The sequence below is a fragment of the Macaca fascicularis genome, chromosome 2 (genome assembly GCF_037993035.2).
Source record: "Macaca fascicularis isolate 582-1 chromosome 2, T2T-MFA8v1.1".
Lineage (NCBI taxonomy): Eukaryota > Metazoa > Chordata > Mammalia > Primates > Cercopithecidae > Macaca > Macaca fascicularis.
Genome location: NC_088376.1, coordinates 33,416,012 through 33,442,015, shown reverse-complemented (window position 1 = coordinate 33,442,015; position 26,004 = coordinate 33,416,012). Strand labels below are relative to the sequence as shown.

The 26,004-nt window shown below is 39.5% G+C and overlaps 1 protein-coding gene across 1 annotated transcript in view; it reads right to left on the bottom strand.

Moving 5' to 3' along the window:
• The window catches only part of COL6A5 (collagen type VI alpha 5 chain), a 123,624-nt gene that overhangs the window by 42,879 nt on the left and 54,741 nt on the right, over positions 1-26,004 (bottom strand). The window contains exons 18-33 of the mRNA XM_065539880.2: positions 23,194-23,256; positions 22,510-22,575; positions 22,052-22,105; positions 18,805-18,840; positions 18,255-18,317; positions 16,691-16,753; positions 15,579-15,641; positions 13,469-13,531; positions 11,222-11,272; positions 11,065-11,100; positions 9,641-9,703; positions 8,522-8,584; positions 6,178-6,213; positions 6,024-6,060; positions 2,829-2,840; positions 446-930 (exon numbers count right to left, since the gene is read on the bottom strand). Coding sequence (XP_065395952.1) covers positions 446-930; positions 2,829-2,840; positions 6,024-6,060; positions 6,178-6,213; positions 8,522-8,584; positions 9,641-9,703; positions 11,065-11,100; positions 11,222-11,272; positions 13,469-13,531; positions 15,579-15,641; positions 16,691-16,753; positions 18,255-18,317; positions 18,805-18,840; positions 22,052-22,105; positions 22,510-22,575; positions 23,194-23,256 — 1,254 coding nt within the window. The remainder of the gene's footprint in view (positions 1-445; positions 931-2,828; positions 2,841-6,023; positions 6,061-6,177; positions 6,214-8,521; positions 8,585-9,640; positions 9,704-11,064; positions 11,101-11,221; positions 11,273-13,468; positions 13,532-15,578; positions 15,642-16,690; positions 16,754-18,254; positions 18,318-18,804; positions 18,841-22,051; positions 22,106-22,509; positions 22,576-23,193; positions 23,257-26,004) is intronic.

Genomic DNA, 26,004 nt, shown 5'->3' with positions numbered 1-26,004 from the left:
GTATTTTTAGTAGAGATGAAGTTTCACCGTGTTGGCCAGGATGGTCTCGATCTCCTGACCTCATGATTTGCCCACCTTGGCCTCCCAAAGTTCTGGGATTACAGGCATGAGCCACCGCTCCCGGCCCTGGTTTCCTCATTTTTAACATGGAGATGACAGCTGCATTGACCTCTGAGGGCTGTGAGAATATGTGAATACGTACGGAAAGCTCTAGGGACAGTGCCTGGCGTACAGCAGGAACTGAGCAAATGTGGTTGCTGTTATCATTGACTGTTGTTATTATTCAGGATTGAATTTCACAGACACTGAAAACAATTTAGCTGTGAAAACTGTAAGGGAGTTTTCAAGAGGCCACATATATTCCTTGACTCTCTACCACTCCCATCCTGCCCTAGCACAATACCACTATCTTAAAAATAAAGAAGTTGCCAAGAGAAATTCTTACCCCAAAAGCTTCAAGGAAAACTCTCTCATCAAAAGCAAAGACTGTTGGACTGATATCCAGGGCACTGAACTCCATGGTGGCCGTGATGATGGACGACCTACCGGCCATTTGACCATTGCTAAAAAACACAGCAACTCTCCTCATGTTGGCTTCTGCATATGTCCGTTTGAACACGTTGCGGGCCACAAACCTCATTGCATTACCAACATCTCGGGGCTCTGTGGTGTCTTGATATTTTATTTGGGAAAGCTGCTGGAGGAGTTGCTTCTTCCTATTGTAGTCAGACCAACGGATGAGATAGCTGGTGTCTGAGTTGTAGGAAACCACGGCAACTCTTGCTCCCACAAGACAATTATTTTCCCTGATGTTAAGGTCATTGACAATGGAAGTGATGATGTCCCGTGTTTTATTAAAGCTCTCTTCTGTGACATCATAGGAATTGTCCAGAGCAAATACTAACTCTGTTGGATATACCGGACATTTTTCTAGAAAAAAGAAAAGCAGAAGTATTAAGTTATTTCACTGGATCAAAATCCTTTCCCTTACCCTTTACTCCAATGAAGTGGGTTCATACAGAGGCAAAGCAAGTGCTTCATCCAGCTCTAGAACAAGAGGTACCCACAGACAAAGAAAGGAAAGAAATCTGGTCTGCAAACTTGAAGCTGTCACATAAATGCAGAGCATGAATATTTGGCTATATAATGCTCAGACTTCACAGCCCGCTATCATATCAGTCAGCTGTGTAAAATGAAATTGCTGGGAGTTCTTGGGCTGATGGAACTGTTCTGTGTCCTGACCACGGTAGTGGTTACATGAATCTATGCATGTGGTAAAACTGAACACATACACAGAGAAATGAATTTTACTGTGTGTAAAATTTTAAAATGAATAAAATGAAATTATAGCTGATTGGGGATGTTGAAAATCTGTTCTCCCCCAAAATCTTCCAAAATAATCTATTAATTATAAAGATAGTTGTAAGATTTCCATCCACTTTTGCAACAAATATTTGAGTACCTACCACATGAAATGCAGTATAACATTCACTGTGAAATACATGCAAAGGTGAACCAAGTGCAGCATTGCCCTGGAGGAACTTGTATTGGCAAGTATCATTATACTATAAGGTATAGAGTAAAGATTATTCTTAATGAGGATTCAGAGGATAAAGAGGCTGTTTCCAAAAAGGGGCTATCTCAGGGGCTTCAGGAAAGCTGGCTTTCAATGAAGACCAGGGTGGCAAGAGGAAGGAAGCAACATGAACCAATGAAGGTTCTCCACAACCAGAGGAGAATTTTGCAATAAGCTCTTACAAAAATGGGGCTATCTGCCATTCCCAGCTCGATACTCATGTCTTATGATGACTGAACTTTAGAATTTCACAGAAAATCTATCCTATGTATCCTATGTATCAAACCTCGCTTTTCAATGTCCTTGTTAAAGTCTGAACACAGGAAAAGAAAAATGATTTTTCTTTTAATAAGCACTTCCATCTGCTCAGGCTGTTCTACTATCCCCAATCTGGCTAACTCCCAAAGCATATTACACTCAAAATATCCCATATCCCAACCACTGTTCTTGGTAATAAAAATAGGGAAGTATTGATTTAGAGAAATGTTTTGAATCAAAGAATTTTACGGTGAAGAAATTTCAGTAATTTTAAAATATGAAAGCTGATAATGAACAATAGAATAAGAAAAATGAAAGATACATTTAATTCAAATCCATAAAGTTGTATTGAGCACTTACTGTGTGCAAGGTATATTTTTGCAGAATTAAGGTGAATAGTTCCAAACCTGCACCACACTTAAAGACCCTGAGGGACTACATCAGCAGGCCTCTAGGAGACCAGGAGGTTTTGAAATTGACATAGCCACTGGCTCCAGTGGCCTTGCCATCCAAGGGCTCTAAGGCGCGGTGCAGCCCCGAATCTGTGGAAGATCATCCACAGCCGTGGGCAGGAAAGGTTTACAAGTAGTGGGCACTCAGTGAGATGACAGGTATGAGCGTGGGCCAGAGGGAGGAAAGGACACATCTTACACCCAAAAAGCCAGTGTCAAGGGCATCAGCGGCAGACAGAGCAGCAGAATGTGGATTAGTCAGAGAGCCACGTTTACTGAATACCCCAGCAGCACACGGCCGGCTCTGGGGAGAAAGTGAGTTGTAAACTGTGGTAGGTCCCAGGCTTGGGGCTGGGATTCAGTCACCATTTCATAATCAGGTCAGTCATGACACTGACAACTATAGTCATAATCAAAAGAAAGAACTGTCTGCATAGAAGGAAGAAGTCCTGTTTCCCACGGGGGTGAGGGCTTCTTTCAGACTGGTCTTGTTGGAATGCAGTAATGATCTCAGCAGGGAAGAGTATGGTAAGAATACTCACCTTTCCAGCAAGCTGTGAAAAGGAGAGAGGGAAAAGTTTGTTATGTTTTTGGAACAAGACTACAAATAGTTCAAAATACATCATTTTAACAAAGCTGAAAATGTGATTTGAGTCTAACTGCAAATGAGGCTAATTCTTGACAGGAAGCCAAGGTTAAAGTATTGAGGAAGATGTCAACAGAATTTTATTAATTTGTGAGCCTTCCTAACCTTTTCCATTTTTAAACCACAGCCAGCAGACTTTAGCAGAATTTTGGTTGAAACTGAAACACTGATCACTCGTCTTAGAAGCAAAAATAGATGAGCCTCTGATTAAACGGCAAGATAGCTGAAATTCAATTTGTTTTGTCTCTCATCTTATAGCCTTCTGAGAGTCATTCAGCAACGCAAGGCTAAAATATGGGTTCTTATTTTCTTCCCTGATGAATATCTTGGGAGCCTTTATTTTCTCGTACAACCATGGGGGGATTTCCAAGTGAATTTTGTCTTTGATAAAAAGCACAGCTCCTCTGTTTGAGTGATCTCCACATCCAGAGGGAGAAAGAGAAAACCCCAAGGGTTTCTCCTGAGCAAAACACCATCTGGTTTCTCTGATTTACTCTGTAAAACTGAGAGGAATCAGGGCAAGTATTGATACATCTTTAAGAAACCACAGGTCTAACAATTTCCATGTTCATTTCACTCTATTCCTAGGAAGCAAATGAGTCACTCTAATATAATAAAAGATATTATTAACACTGGCAACACACCAGCCTTCTGTCTTGCTGTCATGCAGTAGTGGTCCCCTGCCATCCACCCCGTGAACACCTCTTGTTTGTCTTAACCCCACGGCCACTGGGACGCTAACTGCCATCAGACAGCACACATAACCCACAGCCTCCTTTGCATCTGGAGGCTCAACACAGACCCCTTTTTCCTGTACTTCCACTTGTTCACTTCAAACACAGCTCCAAAGCTACAAGCACAGGCTCTAGAAGCAGAAACACCTGCTGGGTTTGAGTCTGGTAGAGCTGGGTGACTTAGGGGAAAATTACTTAAATTCTTTTGAGCAATTTCCTTTAAGTTGATTTTTCCTAAAATTCTTTATTTATGTATCTCCCTCCAAAATGCTAATCACTTGGGCTCTTCTGTTTTATTCTCAACCACCCCCTTTCTCTCTTAATTTTCCCCAGCCTCCTAGACACCTTCTTTTATTCTCCAAAGAAGGTCTCAGCCTGGCCCTCACCCCTGTGTGTCACAGAGCTGCTACTGGACTGAGGAGCAAATGATGTTAGATGAGAAACCTTGGAAATGTCAGCTATTAAGTGAGGCCATTTAGATCAGCTCTAACGGCCTGTTGCCTGCATCTTTATCTCCAGTCTGCATCCTGGAGTTCTGTCTTATCCAATCAGTGCCCTGTGTGGTTATAGAACTTGCCTACTCTTCTCTGACCTCCTGTTTTATGGGCTAACTCCTTTTATTCTATGTTGGAAAACTTCTCTCTTCAAATTCCAAACCCTCCAAGGCTGGTCCTCACCTCCCCAGCCCCTTCCACCTAACTTTGGTCTTCTTTGGGAAGATATCATTTGATTTTACTGAGAAGACTGGCAACTTCTTGAGGAAGGTTGATCCCACATTCGTTTCTCCTACAATGGTTCTTCCCTTTTTCTCTCCCTGTAGTCCCAGTCCCTAGTTCTCATCTCCTCCTGTGTACTGAACAGCCTTTCCCGCTATCTCCTCCCTTTGAATCTCCTCTCCATTGCCTCCTTCCTCTTGCCTCCTTTCAAGCTGCCCACATTTGGCAGGACTCTCACATCTCTGGAATGCCATTTTTCTGTACCTTGGCCCCACTCTTTTTGCCAAGAAACAGAAACCTCTTGAGATTCTGTTTCTGACTCTCTAGTTTTACATTTTGAGAAACCTCATCCATCCATGTGTTTTTAAGGACCACTAGCAGTGAATGATTTCAACATCTGAGTCTCCTTCCCTCACCTTTACAAAAGCCCCATTTCACTGGGGTCAATCATTTCATGTAGGGCCTACACAACATTCCTTTACCTCCAAAATATGTAAACTCACCATCTTCTCCAACCAATTGATTTCCCTTCACAATTCCTCCTCTGCTTACTCATCCTTGGTGACACTCAGCCTCTCCTCTGCTAGCCTGACAGTTATTCTAAACCTGCTTTTTTGCTGTTCTTTCCTTGCCATATACTTGCAATGACAACATTTTTATCTAGTCTCCTTCAGTAAAGTCTCTGATTTTCCCCTTTTACATTCTTCTGATTATGATTATTTAAAAACCACAATGGAAACATAATGAAGAAAGACAGATCTCCTAAAATTCTATCTCCTTGAACACAGTAAATCATTGTTTTTCTACTATTGCTTCTAGTACTTGTTTCTATGTATGTATTTACCTACATGCAAAAATAATGAGGATTCAATTTCATTTTATAATATTTAATGCCTGTATTTTTCAAAGTTTGATTGTCTTCATAAAAACTATATTTGGTTAATATTTTCTCAGAAGATGATATATTGTAACCTAATTTTTCTATAAGTGTAAACAGTCTAAATGTATAATCACTTTGCTTTAGTAAATAATATTCCACCAATCATATTTACCTTTTTTTTTTCTTGCTTTTGCTGTATTTCCTTGGGACAAATTTTCAGAAATGATATCACTAGGCTTTTCTACCTTATTTTTCCTTCTTTATAACCAAAGACAACCTCTTTATGTCAACTCCTGCTTTATTCCTTTTCTGAAACCATTTTCTGCCACTCTCATCACTTTCCCATAGCTGGATTCAGTTACCCCTATGCAAACATCCTTTATTAACTGAGTAACTGACCGACTAGTCCCAAACCCCCATGATCATCCCTGTAACGCCATGCCCTCCCAGTCCTTTTGCTCATAACTGTTACACGAATGTGAGTTAATTCACACACCTTTTGGGTTTTTCTCTAATTTGCCCATATGCATGTTTTCTTTTGATGTCTGCATTGCCCCCATGAGCGAAGGCACTTTTACTTATACCCCCTTTCCTCTCTCCTTTAATGTGTGATGTTCTACAGTAAGCACTCCAGGCAAACTTGTTACAGAGGCTTCCCACCAGTGAACTCAGTCTGCTGATCTCACATACTCACACTGCATACAATCCTAAGTGCCTCACCAACCACTGATGGATGCTCTCATTCCATAACAGATACTCACGACTACGTTCCCGTAAAAACCGGATCAGATCACATTGCTGTAAATGTTGAAAAAAGAGAGAGAAAAGAAACATGAGTACAGTGACCTTTGAGTAGCTGTGTTTATTTCCCAGTGAACTTGTTGAGTTTTCTTTCGTGAATAAGGAGATACATACAGAATATACAGGCTGCCCTGCCATGCCTTTAATGCCCTAGGAAAAACAAAAACAGAGCAAGTTAGTGGTATGCCAACTGAAGTCTTTAGTAATAAAACAAGAGAAAACAAAAATCTTTCTTAAAAGCACAGCTGGTAGAGAGTAGTTAAAATATTCCTGAACCCAGTGGATTAATTGCCATGTATTTTCTCTACTCACATCGAGGGTGTAAATTTTTTGTTTCAGTGTTAGATCAGGTAAGCTAATGTCTACCAAAGTTAATGAAATTATTTTTCTTCAGTGATAAGAAGAAATAAAGGTATTTCTTAAAGATATCTGTACTAAAGATATAATACTTAGAGGAAGGCATTTCTCATAAGAATACTTAAAATTATAAACAGCATACTTTCCAAAGGGCAGTGCCAAGGAGAGTAATTTATTGGAATTCAGAGGAACAGTTATATTACACATCAAGAGTGTAAAACACAGGAAATAAGAAACAGCCTCTACATATGAGAAAGACCCAAAGACAATTACACAGCAGAATACACAGCAAAATAAACATTACATAAAAGAAGAGTTACAGAAGTGTAACTAAATCATTACAATAAGCTCATAAATGCCAAGAGATTATGGACCAAAGCAAAACAAATAATTTGGTGAGATGAATCAAGGAAGACTTCCTGAAAGCAGTCAGTCTTTCTTGGCAGCTTGAGCTTTTCTCTTTGCTCCTTCTTACTTCCATTAATTAGGATCAGGCTTCTCCTTGGCTGTGATTCTTAATATACTTGCATATATAGGTTCCCTTGGGCAACTAATGAATGCCTGCATGCTCACTTAAAAAAAAAAAAACGTGATTCATGCTTACACTTGTACAATTTCATCGAGTCCCTCAGAGGTTCAACCAGGGATGTCGGCGTAAGAACCTCTGTCCTAAATGACAACTGGGTCACTTCTCCATTGGCCCATCCATCCAATAAACAGTTAAAGGTCTGCTGAATGTCTACGTGGCCTATTGTGGATTGCTGGAGTTAACCAGAACTGTTGTGGCATCCCTAATTGTACCCATTGGGACATACTAACTTTCTAACTCAAATCAGGAAATTATTCATCCACAAAAACACGTAGTGTCATTCTTACTTTTACAAGTTGCGGCAGACAACAGAAAATAATGCATGACCATTTAAACAGAGAGATAAACAGTTTCTGGCTAATACACAGAGTAGGCAGTCCACATTTTCCAGAGAATCAGAACCATGGAGAGGATGTCCTGAAAGAGCGAGCCCTTGAATAACTTTGAGCAAGTTCTTAAGCAGAGGCTGAGGATCAAGAGCCTGAGACAAGCCAAGTTCCAGTCCAGACTAGCTGGGCCAAGCACAAGACCAGGAAGATGTGGGTGTCCCCAGATGAGAGCCCCAGAATCTGAGGAGATAAATCCAGAACAGACCAGATCGGCCCAGAGACTACATTCTCACTCATGTGACTAGGAATATTCACGCATTGCCTAATGTCAAAAAAGTAAATACTGTATCAGAGTATCCTTAAAGTTAGCTGATTGTCATTCTAACATGGATTCAGTTGTCCACAAAACCATTCATATTTTTTGTTTTTATAATAAAGTCCCAAGTTCAAGAACCTCTTCAAGTAATCAGAAAAAACTCACAATGCACAAAACAAGATAAGCAGCTTATCTATTCCTTACACAATGCTGCCTGGGCCTCCGCCACAAAACACAGGTGCTCGCAATATTTAATTCTCACCTGACTGTGCTTGTTAGGAGAGACAGACGTGTAATTAAACCATTACAACAACCTGGGAGGCACTAAAATAGAGAGATGGCTATTTCGTCAGTGGGAGAGATGCCTGACTCTGCCTGGGAACGCTTCCAGAGGTGCCATTTTTCTTTAATGGAATCATAGGGGGAAGTTGCGCCTATATTTCCAAATCTCTCTAAAGTCTAAATTTTGAGGATAGGAAGGCAACAATCGTGGTTTTGGTAAACTCCATCAACCTGGAGTTAATACTGGAGTTAACCAATATTAACTATTTACATTGTACTTTATATATTTTATTTACTATTAATTATTTTGCAATGTAATATTACTATTTGTAAACCTTACAGTTTACAAAGAGTATTCACATTTGATTATCTGATCCTCACAGCTACCTTCTGAAGTAGTTAGGATGGAATATGTCATCCCCTCATTTTACAAATAAACTGAAGGACCCAGTGACTGGGTCATACAGCTAGTAAAAAGCAGAATCTGGACTTAAATCCAGTGCATTTGACTTTAAATGTTATGCCCTTTCCATGGAACATACTGGAAACTACTATATCCTACTTAGTTCTTATGGGTACACTTACTCTCTGTCCAGGAGGGCCTGGGAGTCCTTGAGATCCCTCTTCACCTCTCAAGCCTACAGTGAGCTGCAGATAGGAATATATCAATACATTAGTTTCAACATTGTCTATCTACGGGGACTACTTCAGTTTCTATAAGACTTTCTAATTAAAAAAAAATATTTTAAAAAGACAGCAGCTATTAATTGAAGTCAGGTAAATGGCTTGTGATATAAACAATGTATTTTTAATGACTAGTAAACATCCATTTCCCTCCTAGCCTCTTTAATAGTGATATACTTTGTTCCGGCACTGGCTGTGCATTTCAATCTTAATTAGCCATAAATTGGGATTGGTGCTAATAGGAAAAGCAATATATGAGGGCACACAGAGATCTAATAAGAAAACTCACATCTGTAAAAGATCAAATAAGAAAAATGATTCCCTACACACATAAGAGGACATGAGTGGGTTATGTCATTCTCATACCTCAAAGTGATGGATATGAATACTAATGAAATTTATCCAGCCAGATGGAAAGTATCCATTGAGTTGCATCTTTATTCACACTGATGGTGACCACTGATATGGCACTCAAACTTTCAAATGAAAGACTGCTTGTCTCAGCATTTTGCTTCTAAGTAAGTAAGCATAATATTCTACTCTTCACTTTGCTAATTAGAAGATCTCAATAGCCTTCCTCAAAACAGCCCATATGACCTTGTGATGTATAGTGGAATCGTCAGAAACCCTCAGGGACACAGTGGGAAGGACATCTTCCCACCGTCACCTTCATTTCCACTCACAGCGTTAATATGCCAGGATTTAATATGCACCTTAGAAAAGACTGGAAGGCATTGACATTTCTTGGAACAGCAAGTTATCAGTTTGTAAATCTTTAAAATAGTTCTGATTTATTGAACCATAAACTTTTAGAGCTGAATGTGACCTTACATATCACTAAGTTCAATTCTTATGTTACAGAAATAGAGACCCTGAAAAGATGTGTTGAAGGTCACAGCTAGCAAGTGGCATTTCAGATGCCCTCGAGTTGAATCAATAATCCCACATTTATTATTACAACATAAAAGCCAAAGTCTGCCAAAGGAATATTTATCATTTCTGGAATTATAGGCTACTTACTGCTAGTCCCCTAAATCCTTTGGGTCCAGGTCCCCCAGGAATTCCAGGATCACCAATATCACCCTGAAGATTCAGATATAAAAAGTTAAGATGTTGAAGTATTTGCTATGAAAGAATTTTAAAAACTCTCTGAACTCAAAATTAATTGATATTATGACAATTATATATTGATGAAGGCCAATGCAATATTTAATGTCATCTTTTCCTGTCATTTGGAACTAAGTCATTGGTACACTTATTCTTCAAACTATTTTTAATTTTCTAATAATATAAATATTTACATCTACATATCAATTCAGTGGTCATCCAGTTACTAAAAATATCCAAAGAAAATGCTTGAAAACCCAGAAAAACATTTGGAGTATTGGCTATGTGAAATAATAAATAATGAATTACTTTATAAATTCATAAAACATTTATGAAAAAGTTGAAGGTGAAAATAATATATTCTGATTTTTAAAAATTTTGACAGTTATTTATCAATATGCTTATTTCACATTTATCAGTAAGTTGAATTATGCTAATTTTCTCCCTTTATCAGTAAATTGGAAAATTGATCCTCTACAATGAGGGCTTTCTTCCTAATGGTTATTTATATTGTCCCTTTTGCACCCTTTTGTACTTAAGAATCTCTTTTGGTAATCAATTCACTAAAAACAGTTTTAAGAGGATTCAACAGTTGACAGTTTTCCTATACTTTATTTGATTAATTAGATATTCTATTTTTAACTCATATTTTATATTTTAATATAAGCATCACTTATATAGATGACATTGTTCTGGACATTTTTTTTTTCAAAAGGGAGATCTTTTTACAGAATTCCAGTGTATAAAACAGACCTAACTTGAGCTACTCGGGTTGAGATGAAAGGTATGTCTGTTTCTACAGCATGAAGATGGATTTCAATCTGGCAGGCAATGAGGAATTCTTGAAGATGTTTGAGTAGGAAAGTTGCATAATTTGGCTATGCTTTGGAAAAAATCAAGGGACAGTAGTGTTTGGAATTAACTGAATCAGGGAGAAGATGGAAGTAGGAACCCAATTAGAAGGATATTGTAATCTTTCTCGTGAGAGAAAATAAAGAGCACAATAATGAAGAACAAATAGCAACAACCAAAGCCAAGAATATTGAATGAAATCACCAAGGCAGAAAATCAAGAAGAGAAGAGAGTACTGAACTTGAAAGGATACCCGGAGGTAGGCTTTCAAGGCAGAGGCATCAGGCAATGATGGACAGAACAATCTTTTCCAATGTAAAGATTCATAGGGGTTAAATATGGTTCTTTCCTCAGGAAGCCCAAGGAAAACAACTGTCCTGGGTTTCTCCTTATTGCTCCCATTTCATTCAGACCTACAGGTTTATCTCAGTTCTCAAGTAGAAGGTTAAGATCACGGTAATTTCAAAACGTCATGCATACAATACCTTCTGCCCCACATCTCCAGGGAATCCTCTTGGGCCCTATAATTTTCAGCACAGAACAAAAATACATCAACATATCACTTCTGCAGTATGATCATTTCTTCTTGTATTATTTAGTTTGATTCATCAATTAATAAAAATAATTGCTTTCCATATTTACCTTTATTCCTTTTCGTCCCATCTGACCATAGCCTGGGATGCCAGAATCTCCCTGTGTAAACACACCAATTTATTTCAATTTCTCAAAAGTAGAAATTAATTTTAATCTATACTGGGGAGATTACAGTGTCAAAAGAGAAGCACTGGGGACTTCCATGCAGAAGGGGCCTAACTGGTGAACACTGAACCTTGTGTTGCTGTGTTTTCCTCACTCCCTGATATGTTCCCTGTACTTCTTTGACCAGTTCCATTCTGTAAACATTGCAGGAAGCAAAGGAGTGGTCATTTGGGACTTGTGTAGTCAGTGGCAGTTTCTCGCCTAGAAAATTAGGAGCTGATCCAAACAATATAGCTGAGGAACTCTCTGAAGAAGGATTATAAATAGTCAATAGACATACAGAAAAAATGTTCGTCCTCACTGGTAACAAAACAATGCAAATTTGACCCTGCAATGAGATCGTATTTTTGTCAATGGTAAAGATGGAAAAAAGTGACAATACTTGTTGTTGTGGATGCCCTAAAACAAACGCTCTTCTAAAATAACACGTGGATCCACATACTGTTTGAATTTTCCTAAGGGCACTTTATAATGGAGTGCAAAGCCTTTATGAAACATGTACATATTCTTTGATCCAGCTATGCTACTTTAGAAATCTCTACGTAGAAATTCATTATGGCTTTGTCCAAAATTTTAGTTAGGTACATGAATGTTCATTGCTGTGTTGTTTATCACAGTGAAAAACTGAAAGCAAGCTAAATAACCATTAACAAGATATTGGTCAAATAAATGAATGTACATGCATTTAGTAGAATATTTTGAAGCTACTAAAAGTGATGTTGAGGGAAAAATGTAATGACATGAAAATATGCTCACAATACGTTGTTTAGAGTGATTTTTAAAAATTTCCAGGATAATGATAAATAGCTCAAAATGATGGATTATAAGTAATTTTTCTTTCTTTCCTATCTTTTATTCTGGGTAAATTTTCTTTCCTTCTCTCTCTTCCCTTCCCCTCGTTCCTTCCTCTCTTCCTTCCTTCCTTCTTTCTTCCTTTACTTTTAGATTCATGTTTTCAAATTAGATCACATAAAAAGACAATTTTTAAGACTTGCTGGACCATTCTACAAGCATTTAATTTTATGGATAGAAAATGCAATGAAGGAAGATTGAAAGCCTTTATGGAGGCAAAGGATTGTGGGTGTAGCCATAAGTCAAAAACTTGCTGTGCCCTAATCACTTGTTCTCTGGCTCCTTATGTTTATTTGCCATATTTTTTCTTCTTTTTTTTTTTTGCAATTTTCAAATATGCGATATATTGTTATTAACTGTGGTCACCATGATATACACTAGATCTCTTGAACTTATTCCTTCTTTCTAATTGAAATTTTATATACTTTGACCAACATCTCCCCAGTTACCACCTCTGGTAACTACCATTTTAATTCTCTGTTTCTATGATTTTGACTTTTTTTATGTTTCACCTATAAGTGAGATCTTGTCGTATTTAACTTTCCATGCCTGGTTTATTTCATTTCACATAATGTCCTCTGGATTCACCCATGCTGTCACAAATGACCAGATTTTCTTCTTTTTAAAGGCTGAATAATATTCCATTATGCATACATACCACATTTTCTTTATCCATTCATTCATTGATGGATACTTAGGTTGAGTCCATATTTTCTTGGCTATTGTGAATAATGTTTGTGCTTGGTAAATTTTCTATGATATCTATGTATAGCATTTGTAATAAACATTAATTTTTTAAAAATGAAATAACTGTTCCTATACTGGCTGCTCCATGAGCTGAGATCTTGTTACAGCCAAAGCCATTAGGACAGAGTGCAGGCCTAAAAATGCAATGCCCCATTTCGTAGCCCTGTTCCTCTATCTCTCATTGTCACCCTAGACTTTTGCAAGAAGGGAGCAGAAATGGGCGGTGTTGTTTTTCAAAGGATATGCATCTATGTGGCCACGCTGGTTGTTAAGGTATTGAAATGCCCTGTTCTAACTCATCCATTATCCTCTCTGCCTACCCCCCTTCTCCTGCTTGCTGTTCTCCTTCACATTGACAGACTGTCTATGGAATGAGAGCTTTAGCAGGTGGGAGAAACGTTCACACACCTTCCTAGATGCTGAGATACCTTCCATGCCCTCCACACTTGAGCTGATGGTGTCAACCCCTTCTCTTTACCTTGGAACTGAATACTCAGATCTGGGGAGGGGAGGGACTTCAAAACTTCATACCTGTCTTCCTCGCTGCCCAGTTTGCCCCACTGGCCCTGGATCTCCAAGAAGTCCAGGCTCTCCCTAGTAAGTGGGACAAGAAGAGCTTCAGATCAGTAAAATCAAACCTGGTTCCTACCATCAAACCTGGTTCTGTCCACTCGATGAGAAGACTCAAAGTTCTCAGTGAGGGGTCAGTGCTCACTAAGGGGATGAGAGTAGGGCACAAATTATAGTTTTTCCATAGCTAGCAGAAGATGCCTAGCACAGCCCAGAGCTGGACTGATGTGCTGCTTTTCCAGTGTTATAAAAGGACTGAAGGAAAAGGCAAAGAGTAGAAAATTGACTCCAGGGAAAGTTGACTCATTTGCTGACGCACTTGCCTATCCAACAATTACTTATTGAACTGCAAAATAAACACATTAGGGGTGGTCCTGCCCTCACCTGGCTGGAAAGAGAAATAATTAGACAGGCAATTATCATATTGTGAGATAAGGTTCAAGGTGCTATGGGAGCAAACAGAAGAGTAGTCTAAGTCAGATTTGGTGGGCCTGAGGAGGCTGCCGAAAGGCAAGGAGCAGAGAAGCTGAGGACTGAAGGATGAGTTGTATGTCAGGGGACTGGGCAAGGAAGGGGTGAGAGTGATCCAGGAAGAGGGAAGGCATTAGTGAGAGGCCTGAGGCAGGCACACAGGAGGGAGGTAAGCAGTGAAACCTTAGAATGAAATGGGGCAAATAGCAAGGACCGTGTAAATGACTCCCTACCTTATTGACAAAAAACTGCATATGTTTAAGGTGTAAACATGATTTCATATACATACATGTTGTAAAATGATTGCCACAGTTAAGTTAGGTAATGTGTCTATTGTCTTATCTTGTTACCACTTTTCCTTTTTTATTTTTGCTTTATGTTGAGAGCATTTAAGATCTACTCTCTTAGCAAAATTTCGAGTATACGATACTGTATTGTTAACCATAGTCACCATGTTATACATTAGCTCCCCAGAATTTACTTATGTTGTAACTACCTTAAAGTTTGGATATTTTCGTGGAGGCCATGGGAAAGCCAAGACCCATGATACAATTTGCTGGGCTCAGTGTAAAAGGAAAACTCAGGTCCTTTGCTTAAAAAATGAGATTCAAGACCATGACAGCAGAGCATTAAACTCAGCAGGCAGTTCTTCTCAGCAAGGCCACCTGTGTGGCTGCACAGGTCACAGGACCCTGGAGAGGGGGCCATTGAAAGGTTTTAAACAGGGGAGTCAGATTCTGATGAGGTCAATAGTTTGCTCTCTGACAGTCCCCAACAGAGCCACCTCAGAGACAGTTGTGGTTTGAGAACTGCATGCACTAACGGATTTGAGTTCTGACACCACCCATCCTCCACTCAACTCAGCAACCACATGCATTCTTGAATTCAGGAAATCAGGGAGTGAAAGAGATCTTTTAGAGTTGTTTCTGGTGGGTGAGATCACTCTCTCCTAGGGAAACAGCAGCTTGATGGAGAGGTCAGCAGTTAGAAACTCTTTGCTCAATGGAAGGAAGAGAACACATTAGCGGAATGCTGGTGACTTGCTGATGGTGCTTGGATTCAATCATGTGAGGAATTAACATGAAAATCTGGAAGAAAATTGAGGTACTTTTGTACTTGAAATCCATAACAAATAACATTTACTTTTTTCAAGAAGGAATTCATGTCCTCTGCAGGGACATTGATGAAGCTGGAAGCCATCATTCTCAGCACACACACACAGGAACAGAACAAACACTGCATGTTCTCACTCATAAGTGGGAGTTCAACAATGGGAACACATAGACACAGGGAGGGAAACATCACACACTAGGGTCTGTCAGGGTGTGGGGGGCAAGGGGAGGGAGAGCATTAGGACAAATACCTAATGCATATGGGGCTTAAAACCTAGATGACGGGTTAATGGGGGCAGCAAACCACCATGGCATGTGTATACCTATGTAACAAACCTGCCTGTTCTGCACATGTATCCCAGAACTTAAAGTATAATTTAAAAAAAGAAAATATCACACTGTACCTCATACATACATGCAATTATTAATTATCCATTAAATCTAAAATATGTTTTTTAAAAGAATTAAAAAACGGAAATAATATTTACTTTTTTCCCCAAAAGTCCAGGTCTTCCAGTGCTCCCTTTGGCTCCCATTAGCCCAGGAGAACCCTGAAAAAAATATTAGAGACTAAAAAGTTGGCACCATAGTAATTCCTAGAAAGCCCATTAGAAACACTTCACTTTCCTTCATGGTATTCCCAACAACTCCTTGATGCAGCCTTAACAAAAGATCCAGCCACTCAGGAGGAGAGAGGCAGATGGCAGGGCTGAACCAGATGACTCAGGTCCCAGTCCTAGTTAGAGGACCACATGTTTTAATCTGCAGGGACATCACTAGTCCATATGGGGCTTAGTGAGAAAAAGAAAAGGCACCCTTGAGTCAACACATGCTATTTTCAAATGTGGGGAAATTGTCATAATGCACTGATTATTTTAGAACAAGACACTTTGCTGCCACCTTTGTGCACCGTACCACATGCGTATACATAACGGCATGTGGGATATGTTTCAGCTTTCCAATAAAAAAATGGGCAGAAGTGTCTTTCGCACACATATTATCCGAAAGATAACTTACCACACATGCTAGGAATATAGAAATATGGGTATCCCTTGCCTTGTGAACTCTCGCTGTCTGAGCAGAACTGAATAGATTTAGAACATTTTTCCTATGAATCCTTCGCCATCCCAACTATTATTTCTCAGGAAAAAAACAGATTCAGATAATGAATTCAAGAGGTGAATGTAGGAATCAAGTAGTTTTGAGTAGCGAGGGATCTTCGTACAGTCAATTTTAAATATCTGTAGTGAAGGGAGATATATGTGCATGGCACGTATAAATTTTAAAAGTTAGAAAAAGCAGAATAATGTATCAGTTTTTGGAGGAAATGTTATGATTGGGCAATATTTGTATTCTTCCAAATGCTTTCTTTAGGCTGATGAAATGGATCTGTGCTTTCAGAGTAAAACCCCAGTGAAGGAGAAAGAGGAGTGCTTTAGCTATGTATGAGGAATCTGAACTGTGCTAAAATTTTGCCCCAGATAATCCAGAAATGAAATAATGTATATGTAAATAATACAAAAAAATATGTGAAGATTGTTTTGCAGTAAGAGGAAAATAATTGTTGAGAGTCATTGAGCCTAATGTCTCTGTCACTTACCTGAGGTCCTTTGTGCCCCTGGCTTCCTTTTCCTCCTTTCCTGCCAGGATTTCCCTGTGACCCCTTTAGTGGTAATAAAGGAAATATAATGCAATGATGTCAATGAAAGCTTACTTCTCAGTGTTTCTTTTGAAACATCCTGCAGAAAAGCAATGATCCAACCCTTCCCACAGCCTTTTAACCCTGAGATTAAGCATGTGTTAAGAGTAATTGAGGACAGGCCCAGTGGACTCAGTGGTCCAGATCTTTTTAAGGAATTCCCTGCCTGGATATAAGACCTTCATCCCTCTCCTACAGAGGAAATAAAAATAGGCCAAAGCAGGAAATGAAACCTATAAGAAAAGGAAGTAAGATGCAAACAACAGTCAGATGAATTCCTTTAAAGGGACGGGTTACCTGAGCCAAAGCCCTTATCAATGTGTAAAATAGAGAGTAAAGTTGTTTCAAGTTAGCACAAAAGGGTATCTTAGCAGCAGACCCTGATCAGAAGAATCAAAGTCTATTTTTCTGCCATATTTGCCATCAAACACATTGTTCTCATGTGGTTCTCTCATATAGAAGCAAAAACGTTTCTTCCTATTGAAGTATCAGCTGTGAAACGGCCCTGGGCTGCCCAGGAGCCACCAGGTGAGCCTTGATTCACTGTCTCAATGTCAAAGGGACGCTTGGATGTCTGAGGTATCTGAAGTATCTGTCATTCCCACCCCCACATCCACTCCAAAGCCTGGGAATGGATCTAGACTGGTCCCATCCCTACCCAATCTAGAGAAACTGCTAGCTCATGGTTTGGTTCAGGGACCCCAGAACCACTCAAGAGAATCCCAAATTCCAGTTTGGTCCTAATATCTGAACTTTCTAGAAAAAAAAAAATGAATTCTTGGGAAGACCTTAGAATAGGCACAGCTACACAGGCCCTTCCATACAAGTCCAGGCTTAAGTTGGGCTTCATGTAAAGTGGGCTTCATAAGATGACTAAACAACAATGTGTTACAAAGCTACTCTGCAGAATGACCACAGCTTCCCCTTCTGGCATGGAGGGAAGCAAGACTACGATGCTCTGACTTCCGATGCTCATATTACTAATGATATGACCATGAAAGATGCAAATGGCTCACAGAAAGCCCTATCAGTCATATTTCAGAAATACTGATAACACTGTAGAGTTAGCTTTAGGCAAGTCAAGTAGCAGTTTCCAACTTCCAACTAATTTTCCTTTGTAGGAGCCTGTGTATGCAGGACTCCAGCTATGGAAAATCAATTTGTTGATCCTGGTGTTCATTACTAATGTAATATGAAGGTATTAATCATTCATTATTACTAATATGAAGACACAATACCAGGTGAGCACAAGAGCACATCTTTCCTCTACAAAGGCTTATTAGTGACCTGCAAATAATGAATCAAGTTTGATGGAACAAAATCATCCCCCACCCCATGATGGGGAATGCAAAATAGGGCAGGGGGCAGATTCTCAGTTATTTATTTTTATACAGAAATACCTGCCTTCTTCCCATCAGAATAACTTTACAGCATTTGTCAATATTTACAAAATATTCCAACACACCTGTGGGCCTTGTAATCCTTCAGCTCCCAATGTGCCTGTAGGTCCAGGATTTCCTGGTTCTCCCTGATGAACAAGAATTTCCAGTGTCAAGATTTTCTACACATTGTTTCCATATAGATTTTCTCTTTATAGTATGTACATCAGAAATTGGTATTATTTTGTCGACTCATGGCTCACCCTCTACTTGGCCTAGGATTTTACTGTTCTAGACTGTCTAAGGAATGAAAATAAACTTGTTTCTTATTCCAATAAGGAATTTTTCCCTCTTGAAGCTGATTCCCAAGGCACATGAAGAGCAGTCAAACACACAATATTCGGAATTGTACAGGTTCTGCCTGTCTACCAGGTATCTATCAGGCAGGCTTTTCCTTAGGACTGTTCTGTTCCTGGGAGCTGCAGTGATCATTGGGTCAGTGGGGATAACGTCCAGTACTGGGCACTTCCTCTACCCTTGTCAAATGCTTACTGATTTGATTCCCAGCACCACCTACATGGGAGAAACGTCCTTGGTCCCATCAACTACAGAGAACAGGAAGTAAAGGTTACATACTGAGACACCTTGGAGTCCCCTTCGACCTTCTCTTCCCTGGGACAGAAAAGGCAAAATGTTAGTATGTGGATCTCTGAATGGAGGGGTTCCTTGAGGCAAATCAGCCTCTTTCATTCTCTGATTGACATAAGTAATGAGCAGCTCATAGAAACAGTTTCCCTGAGGTGTTTTCCATAGACAAGCTTTCACACTGGGCACTTAATTACAGACTAACATTCGGAGGATTGATTGCAAACCAATCTAAAAGTCATTACAGACCCAGTTCCAGTCTGACAGCCTCTAACAATTATCCAGGAGGCTGTTTAGAGAATCAAATCATCCTGAAGATCCTGTCTTCTGTATTTCCATCTCCAGCAAATTCCAAAAGGCACTGTCTGCTAATCAGAGCTTTCCCATGGGAGAAGAGCTGTGGTACATCCCTTTCTCTCTGTCATGGGCCCATGATTGTATCTTGGGAGAAGGTAAAAAATTTCTAGATTTAGTGTCTCATATGGGCCTGCTGGGGCTAGTCTCTATAGAATTCTACAAGAAATAAATGGCTGATGGGGTCTGCTCAACTATGGTGATCCAAATGTCCAAATGGCTACCACTGGATTCAAGAGAGGACAAAAAAGCCTGGCTGATCCCTGAAGCCCAAATCTCTGTCTGTGCCTATCCAGAAGCAAGTTCACGTTGCCAGCTCAGGCCCTCTACCTAGTGGTTGTCACACAGTCTCCTTTCCAGAGGGTAGCCAAATGGGAAAAGGATTCAGGCCCCAGATCCTAACTTCCTTATCCCTAAACAGCAAGAATAAGATTTGCACCCTCATATCACCCCCTCAACCCCTGTCCTTGCTTCTTTGAGAGAGCCGTGGAACATCTTGACCACCAATTCACTTAGTGTTGTGATAAACAACTATGATTACTTTAGGTACAAAGCAAGTATTTTTTTTTAAATTCTATTTCTTCCTTCATTTATTCAGAAAGGTAGCCATGGAAATTATTTCAGAACTGCTGTTTTCTTTCAACTGCCCACCTTCTGAAGGTCCTTAGAATAAACTACCAGATCAAGTGTCAGCTCCACCAGGTTGGCTAGTGCTTACAGTGATTCCATTGAGGTTCTGCCCCTTGATTCAAGGGACTTTTTGCTTTTAAGATGCAAATCCTCTTTGAAAGAAGTTACCCATTGAAACTTTTCAGCTGTTTGTACCCAGAATCAATCTCCAAAGCTCTTGACATAAAAAAGCAGAGAAGAGACAGTAAACAAAGATTGAGGCTACGGTTCCCATGACATCACAATTCTGTCTTCATTAAAAAGCAAGGATAAAATAATGTGTATTCTGTGTAACAGACTGTATGCACAATGGTTATAGATATGTCCTTAAAAGTCAGGCAGACTTGAGCTCAGTTTTGTTCTTTAAAGCCTGTGTGGCAAAGGGAAATTGCCCAATAAACCTCACCCAGTGTGGTTAACAGCCCAGACTCTGGAGGGAGACAGATTGAATTCAAATCCCAGCTGTGCCACTTACTAGCTCTTTCTTGATTTTTTTCATTTGTAAAAAATGGATATAATAATAGTATCTACCTCACAGGTATGTTATGAGGATTAAATGAATTAATATTTGAATGTGATCTGAGCAAGACCTGGCGCAAAATAGATGCTATAGAAGTATTCTTTGTGGATGGCAGGCAAAAAGTATAGGGCCTGGAATGTGGATTCCAGTGTGGTTTTCAGTGTGTGGATCCACTGTTTTGGCAACAACGGGTAAAACAATTAATTTACATAAGTTGAAATTCTGTCACATAGAAGGCAATGTCTTGGATTGGCTTATGTTGTTTAAAATTTATCATCCACTTAAGATGCTCCCACCCTCACAGAGAATTCTATTCTGCGTCGGAAAGTTGGGGGAGAGGGGAGAAAACCTGATGTTGTTTTATATCAATGTTACCTTGTTTAATTCAGAAGAAAAGAAGAATGACTTAAAAGTAATTGGCTGGTTTGTCCATGATTTATTGCCTACACCATTCCTGGCATCTCTTTTTTTAAAGTACCTGATTGATGTGTCAGTTATAAAGCTATTTTAAACTAAAAGTATTTCCTCTTAAACCAACAAAAATACACACTTATCTTTAAAATTTATAGCATTTAGCTCATCTTGCTGCTCTACTGTTTCCTCTTATTACATTTTAATTCTCTCATGTGAAGAAAATGGCAAAGTCCCAAAGATTTTACCAGAAGCTTTGGGAAGCCTAACCCCTTCCAACTCCAGCTCTTCTCCTTCAAGAACTGTGGTTCAAGATAAACAAAGGCAAGTGGTATAAAAACACATTTCTTCACCATCTATCCCAGAGAGAAGGGCAATCAGCCACAGCCTTCAAAATAATGAGAAGATTCCAAATTTGTACTAGAAAAGAAATCCAAGCATTTTCAATTCCTTCTTGAACAAAACTCAGAGCCAAATCTAGGACTTTGTCCATTATTCTCTTTTAATGATGTCCATGCTGAGCGCATGAGAGAGGAGTTTTTAATACATTATAAATATCACTTCTAGCTTCAGTAGTCCACAGAAAGAAAGGCTATTTCTTGGTTGTTCCTTTTAAAAAGATAGAGAAGTCCAATGTCTCCGTTTTTTGCTGTGACAGGCTTGATATAACATGGGATGCTGTAAAGTTATGCCAGCACCTCAAGGTTGCCACTTGACCCTAATTGCCAGTGCTTTGGTCCATTCAGGAAGAATTTATTCATGAGTCCTCTTTCTCATTGGCAACATGTAAAGAGAAAGTATATTTACCTAGTTCATAATATTCTTATGTAAGCTACCAAAGGAGAGCTTTTGTGTTAAAATCATTGGCTCTCTTCAAAGACATCCCAAAACACCTGGAAGGTGGAAAGGGAAAGGCCGACTATATTTCAGTGTTTCTCAACCAGGGGTGATTTTGCCTCTCAAGTCCACCACTACTACACCCACCACAGATATCTGACAATATTTACAGACATTTTTGAATGTCACCAGTGGGCAGTGGGGAGGGGTGGTGCTGCTGATACTAGTGGGTAGAGACCAGGGATGCTGCAAAACAGCTGGCAATGCATAGCATAGCCATTCACAAGAAATAATTATCTGGCCCCAAATTTCAATAGTGTCAAGAGGGAGAAGCCCTGAAAAATATTTCAGCCCTGAATCAGTCAACTCTGTGCAACAAATATTCTGAATGCCTCTGTCATCTTCAAGTGGTAAGGAGGGGAAATAAATGTCCACAGAAATACTTACCCTGCTTCCTGTGGAACTAGGACTGCCTTGCACCCCTTTCTGTCCAGTTCTACCCTAAAAATATAATAATTCCTTCAAGATCAAAAGGCAAAAATTCTGAATAAATCATAAAGGCATCAGCATCAAAACCTCAAGCACTATTAAAATGGCAGAATAAACATGTCATACTGTGATCATTCTGCATATTAACAGTCAGTTATACACGTCCTTTAAAGAAGAAAAAAGCATAGCAACATGCACTGCTACTACATTTTCCCAAATAATATCACTTGCAAGAAACTTCATAATTTTGCTCATAAAAGTGTACCCTACTACAAATATGCATACCAAAAAATAAAGGTCTTTTAAATGTGGTCTTAAGAGCATTTGTTCAATTACAGAAAGGTTACATATCTTACTAAATTTACTTGGATCAATAACAGAATTAATCAACTCATAGATAAAATAGATCAAATTACTTGTCTTCCTTGTTCTCCTTTGGAGCCCTTTTGTCCTTTGATGTTACTGTTTTGTCCTGGATTACCCTAGAGAAAGATTTTTAAAAGTAGTTTAGAATCCAGAAATATCAGCTTTTTCTCCAAAATGGTATGATGTTCAAGTACTAAGCTAATTTGGATCAAGGTATAAGAGGTGTGAGAAAATTTTTCACATTTGAAACTTGCAGGATTTTGGAAAAAAAAATAAAAGCAGTACTTCCTCAAGTTTGAAGATTTGGCAATAATAAATAATTAAAAGAGTTCTTGCTACATTGAGATTTTCCCTTTTCTATGATGGCAGCTTCACTGGTGCACTGGTTCAAACATTCTTAGGCTATTCCCTCAAGGGTGTAAAAAGATTCCCCTGTAACTGAGTCTGCAAATAGTGAATCTGTAGGTCTGCAAGATTAGAAGTCCAATAAATAAAGCTATGGAAATGTTCTCCCAAAGGAAGCAGAAAGTCTCAACGTACCATAAGGACTCAGAAGATGGCCCTAACCCAGATAAGACGCAAACAGACTTTTCCCAAAGCCTCAGCCAACACCTATCACCTCTACTCCTAAGACAAGCATGTGCCTACAGGGTAGCAGGAAACACAAAGGGAAAGGAGATAGGAACTGTGGAGCAAGTATAAAATTCAGGGCCAGTTGGGCCCTGAAAACTTACTGGATCTCCTGGGAAGCCCTTCTCTCCATACTGCCCAGGAGCACCTCTGGAACCTGGGCTGCCCTGAAAAAAATGAAACAAATTTCTGAGTTAGCTTGTAAGAGGTTTGTATAATGGTGTTAAATGTGAAGTTTTGTGTGTAGGGGGGTTAATCAGATAAAATGCTCTTTGTCCTTCATCACAGTCAGATTCCCTTAGATTTCTCAAGCAGTACTAAGTCCAGTTTTAAGCCTATGGTCAGGATTATTTGTACTGAGGCTCAGAAACTGGTAAACTTCTCATGGTCTAACATAGCACTGTCCAATAGGAGTTTCTGCAGTGATGAAAATGTTCTATATCTGCATTCATCGATATGGTAGCCATTAGCCATATATGGCTATTAAGCACTTAAAATGTAATCAATGCCACTAAAAAGCTTAATTTCTTAATTAATTAAAATTTAACTTTAAATAATCACATGTGGTTAGTGGCTATGATATTGGACATCCTAGCCAGTCTAACATCTTCTAACATTTGTAATTAAATTGCCCACTGGAAACTTCCATAAGGATGTTCTATTGGGGGAACCAGCCCCCAATATTTCAACGTACGTTCTTTTCTATTTTCCCTAAGTGTTGGCTGGTCTGATAAAGAAGGGGAAAGAATACAAAAGAGAGAAATTTTAAAGCTGGGTGTCCGGGGTGACATCACATGTTGGCAGGTTCCATGATGCCCCCTGAGCAGCAAAACCAGCAAGTTTTTATTAGGGGTTTCAAAAGGGGAGGGGTGTACGAATAGGGAGTGGGTCACAGAGACCACATGCTTCAAAGGCAATAAAATATCACGAGGGCAAAGAGGCAGAGTGAGATCACAAGGCCAGGGTGAAACTAGAATTACTGATGAAGATCCATGTCCTGCTGGGCACACAATGTCATTGATAAACATCTTAACAGGAAACGGGGTTTGCAAGCAGACAACCGATCTGACTAGAATACGCCAGGCTGGAATTTCCTAATCCTAGGAAGCCTGGGGACGCTACAGGAGACGAGGGCATATTTCATCCCTTATCTACAACTCCATACGACAGACACTCCCAGAGCGGCCATTTTAGAGACCTCCCCCTGGGAATGCATTCGTTTTCCCAGGGTTATTCCTTGCTGAGAAAATAATTCAGCGATATTTCTCCTATTCGCTTTCTGAAAGAAGAGAAACATGACTCTCTTCTGTCCAGCCCCACAGGCAGTCAGACTTCATGGTTATTTCCCTTGTTCCCTGAAAATAGCTGTTATCCTGTTCATTTCAAGGTGCTCATTTCATATTGTTCAAACACACATGCTTTACAAACAATTTGTGCAGATAATGCAATCATCACAGGGTCCTGAGGCAACATACATCCTCAGCTTACAAAGATGATGGGATTAAGAGATCAAAGTAAAGATAGTCATAAGAAATTATAAGAGTATTGATTGGGGAAGTGATAAATGTCCATGAAATCTTCACAATTTATGTTCTTCTGCCGTGGCTTCAGCCAGCCCCTCCATTCAGCTTCCCTGACTTCCCATAACATGTTCCATTGTCATCTCAAACCTAATTATTTCCAATTAAACTTGCCCAAGCCAGGATCCTTGCAGGCATATTGACTGACTCTCTATTTCCCATTCCTCTAGTCACCTATATCTGGAGATTTCAGGTCCTAGAATCAGGACTAGTGTGAGATGAGAGAGGCACCTAGGATGCAGAATTGAGGTAGGTATTTACTCCACATAATTCTGCCCCTTTTGCACCTTAGGTGTCCTGTTAGCCTCGCTTCAGTCTGAGCCCTGCTACAACTTTAGCATATTTTGTGTCTGTTCTCACTATCATTGCTTTACTTGAAGGCTTCATCACTTCTCACCTGATTTCTACAGATCTACCTCTCATCTTTGCCTTGCATCTATGTCATCTCCAAAATATTGTCCACATTACTGCAAGTAATATTTCTAAAATGTAAATCTGATTGTGATTCTTCTGCTTAAAATCTTTCAAAGGCTCCCCATTGCCTTATGGTTAAAAACCAAGCTCTTCCACATCGCTCGCTAGTGCCCTCCCAATCTCTTGATCTCTTCCCACCATGTCTTGAACCTCACCTCCCAGTGCCTGTATTCTAATGCTCCCTCCAGGAAGAAAAACTTGGCAGTGCCCTGAACCCTCATGTTTTTGCTTATGCTACTCCCTCTGTCTGGAATGCCCTTCCTCCACATCTTTGCCTTGCTGAATTCCTGTTCTCTTCAGCTCAGAGGTCATTTCCTCCAAGAAGATTTTCTGGACAACCCCTGCCCCTAGGCTGAGTTACATGCTCTTCTCTGGACTCCCATGTAAATATCTAAAACATTACCTCAATCACATTTTATGTAATTCTATTGATGTATCTGTCTCCCCAACTATACTGTGGGATCTTTGAAGATAAGAGCTGTGTGGTTCACCTCTGATTCTTATTAAATAAGAATATATGCCTGGCCAATGACAGGTGTCTGGCACATGACAAGCCTGACAAATGACAGGTGCTCAAAAATATTTCATAAATGGATCAGAACATAAAAGTAGAGCTGCTTGAAATCAAGTAGGCACACATTAATGAGTGTTGAAATAAATGTAAAGTTAAAAAATGTTTCACAGTGATTTGCCACCACAGCCACCAAAATAATTTTGTCTCTTTCTCTTGCTTTTTTTTTCTGACATAATAAAGACAACACAGAAATTACTGACATTGATGGAAATGTTGTGGTAAAAAACAAATGAACAAAAGAAACCACTGACAGGTAAAAGCATTCATTTTCATACATGAGAAAGATG